This window comes from Pristiophorus japonicus, chromosome 4, assembly GCF_044704955.1.
Source record: "Pristiophorus japonicus isolate sPriJap1 chromosome 4, sPriJap1.hap1, whole genome shotgun sequence".
NCBI lineage: Eukaryota > Metazoa > Chordata > Chondrichthyes > Pristiophoridae > Pristiophorus > Pristiophorus japonicus.
The window spans coordinates 174,286-185,434 of NC_091980.1; the positions used below are offsets into that span (position 1 = coordinate 174,286).

Here is an 11,149-nt window from a genome sequence, read left to right on the forward strand (position 1 = left end):
GAAACTTCTTCACCCAGAGAGTGGTGAACCTGTGGAATTCTCTACCACAGAAAGTAGTTGAGGCCAATTCACTAAATATATTCAAAAGGGAGTTAGATGAAGTCCTTACTACTCGGGGGATCAAGGGTTATGGCGAGAAAGCAGGAAGGGGGTACTGAAGTTTCATGTTCAGCCATGAACTCATTGAATGGCGGTGCAGGCTAGAAGGGCTGAATGGCCTGCTCCTGCACCTATTTTCTATGTTTCTATGTTACTCCCCCGGTCATCCCCCCGGTCACTCCCCCCGGTCACTCCCCGGTCACTCCCTCCGGTCACCCCCCGGTCACTCCCCCCGGTCACTCCCCGGTCACTCCCCCCGGTCACTCCCCCCGGTCACCCCCCGGTCACTCCCCCCGGTCACTCCCCCCGGTCACTCCCCCCGGTCACTCCCCCCGGTCACCCCCCGGTCACTCCCCCGGTCACTCCCCCGGTCATCCCCCCGGTCACTCCCCCCGGTCACCCCCCGGTCACTCCCCCCGGTCACCCCCCGGTCACCCCCCACTCCCACTCTCACAGCTCCTCTGCTCCCAGAGTCATCGGTCACACCCCCCCCTCTCTGTCCCCCCCATGGTGTTCCCATGCGCCTGCTGCCCTTGCCCTTCTAGGTGGTGGAGGTTTGCCGGTTTGGGAGGTGCTGCAGAAGATGGGCCTCAATTTTGCGAACAAGCCTATTTTCTGGCAATTTATCAAAGACATCAGCCACAGTGACCTCTACCACCCTCTCTGTTACCTCATCAAAAAAACTCATTTGAATTAGCCAAACACAAGTTGCCCTTAACCAATCCGTGCTGGCTCTCCTTTCTTGCTCCATGCTTGTCCAAGTGGCTGTTCATTTTTTCCAGAATTTTAAAAAAGCGCCCCCCCCCACTAACGTTAAACTGACTGGCCTGTAGATACCAGGTTTATCCTTCTCCACTTTTTCTGAACAAGGGCTGTGTGTTGATGCCGATATTCTGTGGCTGGGCCGTGTGTTGAAATGCAGACGCCAGTTTGTTAGACTACAGTGGGTTTATTGCAGTGCAAAGTCCAGGCCTCAGGCTGACTGACGGGCCCTCAGTTTTGCAGATTATGGCTGTATGCTGAAGATCCGCGGGAGCGAAGACCTCCCCGATGGCCGCTCTCTGATCGACACGGTCGGGGGACGTCGCTTTAAGGTGTTGAGAAGGAGTCGGAGAGACGGCTATAACACGGCTGATGTTGAATACCTGGAGGATAAACGGGTAAGTGAACACAGAGTTCAACGTGAGGAATGCTGCGTCCTGGCTGGTAATGGGGTTTAATGCTCACTGTATAAAGGCTGCACAGAATGGGGAACAGACTAGGAATTTCAGATCCTGGAGCTCAAAGATTTAACTAAACACTGCGAACAAACACTAGATGTGAGACATTGCCAAACCGCAGGAACCAAACTAAAATGTCCATCTACTTGTGCTTGAACCCTCACCTCAAGGGTATCAATGCTTCAACCACTCAGTGTGGCAGCAGCTTTACATAGAAACATCAGAACTAGGAGCAGGAGTCGGCCATTCGGCCCCTCGAGCCTGTTCCGCCATTCACTAAGATCATGGATGATCTGATCATGGACTCCGTTCCACTTCCCCGCCCGCTCCCCATAACCCCTTATTCCCTTATTGTTCAAAAATCTGTCTATTTCCTCCATATCTCTGTAACCTCCTTCAGTCTCACAACTCCCTCCCGAGATGTCTGTGCTCAAATTCTGCCCTCTTGAACATCCCTGATTATAATCGCTCAATTATCGGTGGCCGTGCCTTCTGTTGCCTGGGCCCCAAGCTCTGGAACTCCCTCCCTAAACCTCTCTGTCTCTCTCTCTCTCTCTCTCTCTCCTTCTTTTAAGACGCTCTTTAAAACCTCCCTCTTTGACCAAGCTTTTGGTCATCTGCTGTAATTACTTCTTATGTGGCTTGGTGTCAAGTTATTATTTTTGTGTCTTATAACACTCCTGTGAAGCACCTTGGGATGTTTTACAATGTTAAAGACGTTATATAAACACAGGTTGTTGTTGTTGTGTAATCAGCCCTGAATAACTGAGACAAAACGCTGCATTCATTCATCACTACAAATGTCACAATCTCAGTCTATCTTAAAATGCCTCCAAAAATAACCCGTTAAAACATAGAAACATGGAATGATACATCAAAGAAAGAGGCCATTTGGCTCATTGTGCCTGTGCTATATCTCTCTCATTTGATTACAGATTTCATCCTCCATTTCCGTCCCATGCTTGACTTCTGTCATTTAATCCCAGGCTTGCGATCGATTGCCTTAACTCACTCTGTCCACAGGAACTTTGGGTGAACTGCTTCTATATGTAAATCCTGAGACCGTCGCTGGTTAGGCCTGCTCCCCACCTCCCTTTCTTTCCTCCCAATCCCTCCTCAAACAGCCGGGTTCAGGAGTTCCAGCTGTGAGCGGGGCAGAGGGAGAATGTTCCAACTGGGCTGTGCGAGCGGAATTCCCGGAGCGCGATCCTGGGCCAGCCCCGTCGGGCAAAACATCTTACATTGACAGGAAAAAGCACTGGGCTCCCCTTCCTCCCACTGCCGGAGGTTCCCAAACCCTCACTGGGGGATGGGGGGTTTGGGAAGAGAGAGAGAGAGAGAGATGGAGGGGATCGGGAGTGGGGGGAAGGAAGAGTTGAAGGGGCTTGGGGAGGGGGTGGGGGTCGATCTTTGGGAGCTGACAGCAGTGAGACCGTGCTAATTATGGGGGAAGATGTGGGACAGAAGGCTTCAGATTCTTGGGCATTTTAACCAGATGTGAGGCAGGATGGGATGGCCTACAGTTGAACTTGCCTTTGACCAGTTCTCCTGACGGAGAGTAAGGTGGAGCTGTGAAGAAGGGTTTAACTAACATGGCAGGGAGAGCGAGTGAATCCGAGCCCAGCCTCATGGATCAGCAGATGAAATGAGGAGCTGGAAAGGTTGAGGTCACAAAATTGCCAAACTAATGGAACCAAACTAAGCAGTCCGAGTCTGAATGTGTCGTGTTCTGCCACTAAGGTGAAGCCCTGTCACGTTAAGGCTGGAAAGCCTAATTGCGGTTAAGTAAGCACTGGGTGAGATCATGAATTGCTTTTTATGCTTTAGGTCACAACCTAACTTTTTAATAAAGTGAAGTGTGAGAGATGAGAGATTAATATTTTATATATAATCTAACATGAATGCTGGAAGTTGGATGAGCTGGTTTATTGAAGTCGAGGTGACCTGTGATAGTGATTGGGTTTTCGGGAAGGGTTCGGGCTCAGAATCGGGACAGTTCTGGGACTGTCCCAGACTGGTTTCTCAGACCTGTCCTTTCTCTGTGCAGGTCGAAGGGGAGGAGCTAACTAGACTCCTCCCCTTTCATAACCGTGTGTATGAACAGGCCCGCGACTGGTTTGACCATCTGCCCAGCAGGTTCCAGGAGCAGATCACTGGGCATCACGGCTCAATGCCAGACCAGGAAGAGAATATACAGGTGAGGTGAAGCTGGTGTTACCCGGTTTATACCCGAGGCTGACTAACTCTAGCCCCTATCAAACCATCACTGAGGGAGGAGCAACGCCACCAGGCGAGTGTCATTCACAGTGCAACCGACGGGGACATTGTGATTTATTGACCACTTTTATATCAGCGGTAAAAATGTCCTTCCTCGCCCGGAGACCTACGTTCCTCAGGCTCCGGGACGATGGTACTGCAAATGGAACACTTTCCTTTTCAGCATCAAGCATTCCCAGATCATGGACAACAAATAAAGCTCTTTCTACACTGGCCCATCGCACAGTGATAGCACAGCAAACCTGCTCCTGTTCCCAGTTAGTAACAGGTACAGGGAGTGAGGGGAGAGTAGGATTAGACTGGGTGGGGTATTAAAGGGTATGGGGAGTGAGGGGAGAGTGGGATTAGACTGGGTGGGATATTAAAGGGTATGGGGAGTGAGGGGAGAGTGGGATTAGACTGGGTGGGGTATTAAAGGGTGCGGAGAGTGAGGGGAGAGTGGGATTAGACTGGGTGGGATATTAAAGTGTGTGGGGAGTGAGTGGAGAGTGGGATTAGACTTGGTGGGATATTAAAGGGTACGGGAGTGGCGGGGAGAGTGGGATTAGACTGGGTGGGATATTAAAGGGTACGGGGAGAGTGGGATTAGAAAGGGGGGCGATATTAAAGGGTGAGGGGAGAGTGAGATTAGACTGGCTGGGATATTAAAGGATGTGGGGAGTGAGGGGAGAGTGGGATTAGACTGGGTGGGATAGTAAAGGGAGTGAGGGGGAGCGTGGGATTAGACTGGGTGGGATATTAAAGGATGTGGGGAGTGAGGGGAGAGTGGGATTAGACTGGGTGGGATAGTAAAGGGTATAGGGAGTGAGGGGGAGCGTGGGATTAGACTGGGTGGGATATTAAAGGGTGTGGGGAGTGAGGGGAGAGTGGGATTAGACTGGCTGGGATAGTAAAGGATACGGAGACTGAGGGGAAGAGAGAAAAGGCCTGTAATTCACAGGCCTGTCACACACAGTTCCGATTGTCTCTCACTGCTCCAGTTTACAAGCGATGCAAACAGTGACTTACTTCACTTCCCTCTGTGCATGTGGTGTCACCACAGCCGTCATTACACAGGATTACACGGGATATACGGCCCAGAAACAGGCCATTCGGCCCAACCAGTCCGTGCCGGCGTTTATGCTCCACCCGAGCCTCCTCCTGTCTTTCCTCATCTAACTCTATCAGCATAACCCTCTATTCCCTTCTCCCTCATATACTTGTCCAGCCTCCCCTTAAACACATCGATACTATTCACCTCAACCCCTCCCTGTGGCAGCGAGTTCCACATTCTCACCACTCTCTGGGTAAAGAAGTTTCTCCTGAATTCCCCATTTGATTTCTGGGTGACTATCTTATATTGATGGCCCCTAGTTATGCTCTTCCCCACAATGGAAACATTCTCTCTGGATCCACTCTATCAAAACCTTTCATCATTTTAAAGACCTCTATTAGGTCACCCCTCAGCCTTCTCTTCTCAAGAGAAAAGAGACCCAGCCTGTTAATCCTTCCCTGATATGTCTACCCTCGCATTTCTGGTATCATCCTTGTAAATCTTCTCTGCACCCTCTCCAGTGCCTCTATCTCCTTTTTATAATATGCCGACCAGAACTGTACGCAGTGCTCCAAGTGTGGTCTAACCAAGGTTCGATACAGGTTTAACATAACTTCCCTACTTTTCAATTCTATCCCTCCAGAAATAAACCCTAAAGCTTGGTTTGCCTTTCTTTATCAGAAATTTACAGCACGGATTATGGCCTTATTACCCTGTGTCGCTACTGTTAGTGGTTTGTGTAATTGTAATTCCAGGTTCCTTTGTTCCTCGAACACATTTACATTCTTATTTTCTAAGAAATTGTGACCTTTTTTTTTCTTACCAAAATATAATGCCTCACATTTATCGAAGTTGAAATTTATTTGCCAACTATGTGTCCAATATCCAAGTTTATTACTGTCTTCTTGCCCACCGTTAGTACCACCACGCGACCATGAGAACAGGAGTACTCCATACAGCCCCTCGAGCCTGCTCTGCCATTTAATACAATCATGGCTGATCTGATCATGGACTCAGCTCCACTTCCCTGCTCGCTCCCCATAACCCCTTATCCCCTTATCGTGTAAGAAACTGTCTATCTCTGTCTTAAATTTATTCACTGACCCAGCTTCCACAGCTCTCTGGGGCAGAGAATTCCACAGATTTACAACCCTCTGAGAGAAGAAATTTCTCCTCATCTCAGTTTTAAATGGGCGGCCCCAACCTCTCACAACCTTCCAAAACTGGAGAGGGTGTCCGGCCACTGGGTGATGCATCTGTGCGTGCCCTAGATGCGTCTCCTTGTCTTCCCACCGACTCCAATACTGTCCTACCTTGGTGTTGTCTTACAATATTCTTCGCGGTTGGCCAAGTGAGACCCAGCTCCTGAAAGTCCCACTTTAACCAACCACGCACCATTCGGCCTTTGTTGGCTGGTTATTATCGGCGTTGTGAGTGAGTTAAACCAAATCAGCAGACCCCATACAGTCTGAGTGCCGGCATTTCCCGTGACTAATCACACCGCCTGCTTTTGAGCTATTTCTTAACCCAAGTGCATGCACAAAGTAAATGGTCTTCCTCGTCTGAACCAACCTTGGTGTCATATCTGACCCTGAAATGAGCTTCCGATCACATATCTGCAGCATAACTAAAACCGCCTGTTTCCACCTCCATAACATCGCCCGTCTCCAGCCCTGCCTCAGCTCATCCGCTGCTGAAGCCCTCACACATGCCTTTGTTACCTCCAGACTTGACTATTCCAACCCACTCTTGGCTGGCCTCCCACATTCTACCCGACGTAAACTAGAGATGATCCAAAACTCGGCTGCCGCGTGTCCTAACTCGCACCGAGTCCCGCTCACCCATCACACCCTGTGCTCGCTGACCGACATTGGCTCCCAGTTAAGCAACGGCTCGATTTCAAAATTCTCCCCGTGTTTTCAAATCCCTCCATGGCCTCGCCCCTCCCTATCTCTAATCTCCTCCAGCCCCACAACCCCCCGAGATGTCTATGTTTCTCTAATCCTGCCCTCCTGACCATCCCTGATTATAATCGCTCCACCATCGGTGGCCGTGCCTTCTGTTGCTGGGGCCCCAAGCTCTGGACCTCCCTCCCTAAACCTCTCCACCTCTCTACCTCTCTCTCCTTCTTCAAGACGCTCCTTAAAACCTCCCTCTTTGACCAAGCTTTTGGTCACCTGCGCTAATTTCTACTTATGTAGCTCGGTGTCAAAGTTTTATCGCATAACACTCATGTGAAGCGCCTTTGGACGTCTCATTACGTTAAAGGCGCTATATAAATACAAGTTGTTAATGATTTTAATCTCTGTACCAGCACATGGGCACATTGCCCATTGTAATCCCGGGGTGACTGATCACTCTGGATGCAGCAGCAGATATGCAGTAGTGTCCAAAATCCTACATCCTCGACGCTGCTGCACCCTCCCTGTCCCCACAGCCCGCGAGTTAGGATGGTTTGTGCTCGGGGCCCGGCTGACGGGTTGCTCTGTTTATGTTTCAGGCCTCCCAGGATGGTCCTCGCTGGCTCTGGTGGCTCCTGGCCATTGTCCCGATGGATCCTGCTCTTCAGACAGTGGTGCTTTCATCCACATCATTGAACGAGCGACTGATTCACCTCCAGAGGGTTCTGGAGTATCTGGCACAGAATCCAATCCAGTAAATCGCTTTCAACATCATCTCAGCATCTCACTCATCCCAGCTCAACCGCCGGGGGATTGGGAGGGGGAACGTGGAGGGGCGTCCGTGTCCTGACCTCTGTCATTGGTCACTGACGATTGGGGGAGCTATGAATTGCCAAAAACCCTCCGCTTCAAAACAAAATGTTGGAGGAAGCGTCTGACTGACGGCAGGATTGGGTTTGAAGGCAAAGGCAGGTGAGACATTGGCTCTGGAACAACGCGATGGGGTCAGACAGGGTGAAGATGTAAAGATTCCGACAGTTCTCTGCAATCTCCCATCGTGGCACTCAGCTAAGGGCCATCCAACACCTTTCACCTGTGGGGTAGGAGAGGCAATGTAGGTGGGGGGGGGGGAGACAGGGACAGGATGGAGGGGTCAGGGCAGGAGGGGGAGGGGTTTGGGAAGGAGAGGGTTGTGGTGAGGGGTTCGGGGAAAAGGGGGAGGAGTCAGTGAAGGGGAGGGTTTGGGGAGGGGGTGAGGGAGGAGGGGTCAAGGGAGGAGAGGGGTTGGGAAGGGGTCGAGGGAGGTGAGGGATGGGGAGGGGTTAGGGGAGGAGGAGAGGGATGGGGGAGGGGTTAGGGGAGGAGGGGGTGGGAGGGAGGCAGTGACGGGCAGGAAACGGGGGAGGAGTGGTTGGGACAGGATGTGAAGACTCCAGATGTCCAGTGAACAATGGCCACGGGGTGAGGCGTCTCTGGAACCCTGACCTCTGCCAAGGTCAGCACCAAGGGGGAAGCTGGGAGAAAAAGCACAGAACACTTTATTATGGGGGCGCAAACACTCTGCTTCTCGGGGGAGCAGGGTTTGTGGGCTGCATGCTGGTATGGAGCAGTTCGGGCTCCTTGCCTGATCATTGGGGGTTCCGGTGCTACTTCAGCAAGTCGCTCACCAACATCCTCACTCGGCACGATCCTGTCCTGTGTGTCGCAGTCCCTCTGTTTCAAGAGTTAAGGGAAGTAGGAGGTAATAAGTGAAATGCTCCCGTTTAGCGGTGCGCTCAGGCACTCACGCATTCGCTCGCAGAGATTCTCGATTCTTCTTCAGTTCTTCATGTATTTTACAAAATCGTGCAATTCGCTATCTTTGAAGGATTAAGTTGTTGCTGAAAAGGTATTAAATGTTCACAACGCTCTCCGAATCCTGTGCACACGTGTCTGTATTTACACAATGTGACTGGCCTGCCAGTGTGTTCACTGATGACGCAGCGCGCACTGTGAGAAAGAACTTGGGCCGGACGCCTCACACGTTCAGGACACTGACCATCGCGGGAGCAGGAAGCTCGACAGTTTCTCGTGTCTGTTTACATCTCGGAATGGAGAGGGAACGGCGCGAGACATTGAAAGGGGAGCTGCACCCATTTCCGCTCCACTGATGGGTTGCTGTGAGCTGGTGTATGGGGAGAGGAGAGAGAGAAAGGAGAGCTGGTGGAGGAGAGAGCGAGAGCACGTGTTGGTGGGCTGAGAGAAGGACCGTCTCTTCGGGCACTTTCATATGTAAAGAGAGACAATTGAAAGTAACTGTCTTGGATTTCAGCTCATTTTTACCCCCCCCACCCGCCTCCATTTCAGCTTTACCTGGCTTCCCTGCAGCCAGACCCAGTCGAATAGCGCCTCGATACTGGGGGCAGCTCGTTTCCCCTCCCCTTTGGCTCGGCCTCCTGCGCCATGGTGTTGGGGATTGAGTGCAATTTTTGCACAGCTTCGAGACTACAGTACAGAACCAGGCCACTCGGCCCAACGGGTCCGTGCTGGGGGTTATGCTCCCCACCAGCCCCCTCCTACCTCTCTTCATCGCAACCCATCACCATATCCTTCTATTTCTTTCTCCCTCGTGTTTATCCAGCTTCCCCTTAAATGTATCTGCTATTCGCATCAACCACACCCTGTGGTAGCGAGTTCCACATTCTCACCACTCTCTGGTTATGTATATAAACTTTACTAGTGTGTAAGACTTGCCACCAGGGGGCACACCTGTGGGAGACCCAAGGATCACCTGCACATCCTGGACAAGCAGGTATAAAAGGCAATCTACCATGCTGCTTCCTCAATATGCAGTTACATTAAAAAGACCAAGGTCACAATAGTTTGAGCTTACAGTATACAGTCTTGTGGAGTTATTCTGAACGTAACAATTGGTGACGAGTAACAGATCACGAACTTTCACACGGTTATGGCTGCCGTTGGTATTCTTGAAAGATTTGTTGAGGGTGATGATTGGGAAGCCTTCGTTGAGCGTCTTGACCAGTACGTCGTTGCCAACGAGCTGGATACGGAAGAGACCACGGTCAAGCGCAGGGCGATTCTCACCGTTTGTGGGTCCACGATATATAGCCTCATCAAAAATCTGCTAGCACCGACGAAATCAACGGAGAAGACATATGAAGAGTTGTGCACGCTGGTTCGGGAACACCTCAAGCCGAAGGAGAGCATCTTAATGGTCAGGTATCGCTTTTACACGCACCATCGCTTCGAGGGCCAGGACGTGGCGAGCTATGTCGCTGACCTAAGACGCCTTGCGGGACCGTGCGTATTTGCTGGATTTTTGGGGGAAGTGTTGCGGGACTTTTTCGTGCTTGGAATCGGCCACGAGGTCATTCTTCGCAAACTGCTGTCTACCGAATCCCGAGATCTGAGCAAGGCCATCACGATAGCCCAGACTTTCATGTCCACGAACAATAACACTAAACAGATATCTTTGCAGCATTGAAGCTCACTGCCAAGTACTGTGCATAAAATAATGCCTTCAGCTGGCAGAACTATACATGGCAGGGCCTACACGCCCGCAGAGGCCAGACATAGGATGACTCAGAGTCCGCCGTGGGGCGTGAATGCGAATCCATTAGCACCGTGTTGGCGCTGCGGGGGCCCATCAATGTCGATTCAAGCACTACGTGTACAAGGGCTGTGGAACAATGGGGCACCTCCAGTGAATGTGCAAATGTATTGCCACTCACCACGTGGCAGAGTCGGCAGAAGATGACCGATTCGGTGCGGATCATGCTGAACGAGTAAGAGAGGCAACTCAACCCGAGGCTGAAGAGAAAGTGTACGGGGTACACACTTTCACCACCAAAAGCCCTCTGATAATGTTAAATGTCAAATTAAATGGCATTCCAGTTTCCATGGAATTGGTTCGAGTCAATCAATTATGAACCAGAAGGCTTTTGAGAAACTGGCAACAAGGCACAAAGGCCCAAAATGAGGCCGATCCACAGCAAGCTGTGCTCTTACACCAAAGAGATCATACCAGTCATTGGCAGTGAAGGTAGCGTATGATGGAACTGTGCATGATTTATCGCTGTCCGGCAGAAGCTGGCTAGGAAAGATCCGATGGAACTGGAACAACATCAAAGCACTGTCTTCGGAGCATGATGCATCGTGCACCCAAGTGCTAAACAAATTCCCATCGTTATTCGAGCCAGGCATCGGCAACTTCACAGATACCAAAGTGCAGATCCATCCAGTCCCTGTTACACGGCCCATTCATCACAAGGTCCGAGCGGTTCCATATATGACACAAGAGCAAGTCGAGATTGAGCTGGACAGACTTCAACAAGAGGGGATCATATCCCAGTCGAGTTCAACGAGTGGGCCAGTCCAATTGTTCTGCTGTTGAAGAGCGATGGGACGGTCAGGATCTGCGGGGACTACATGGTAACGATCAACCGAGTCTCGTTACAGGACCAGTACCCACTACCCAAAGCGGATGACCTATTTGCAACGCTAGCAGGGGGGAAGTCGTTCACCAAGCTGGATCTAACCTCTGCTTACATGACACAGGAGCTGGCTGAACCTTCGAAAAAATTGAAGTGCATCAACACGCACAAAGGACTGTTCATATA

The 11,149-nt window shown here is 51.0% G+C and overlaps 1 protein-coding gene across 3 annotated transcripts in view; it reads left to right on the forward strand.

Moving 5' to 3' along the window:
- The window catches only part of LOC139262808 (LON peptidase N-terminal domain and RING finger protein 1-like), a 175,936-nt gene extending 168,299 nt beyond the window's left edge, over positions 1-7,637 (forward strand). For all 3 annotated transcript variants that reach the window (XM_070877963.1, XM_070877961.1, XM_070877962.1), the window contains 3 exons: positions 1,097-1,259; positions 3,367-3,516; positions 7,130-7,637. In XM_070877963.1, the coding sequence (XP_070734064.1) occupies positions 1,097-1,259; positions 3,367-3,516; positions 7,130-7,288 (472 nt within the window). In that variant the 3' untranslated portion in view covers positions 7,289-7,637. The remainder of the gene's footprint in view (positions 1-1,096; positions 1,260-3,366; positions 3,517-7,129) is intronic.
- The last annotated feature ends 3,512 nt before the right edge of the window (positions 7,638-11,149 follow it).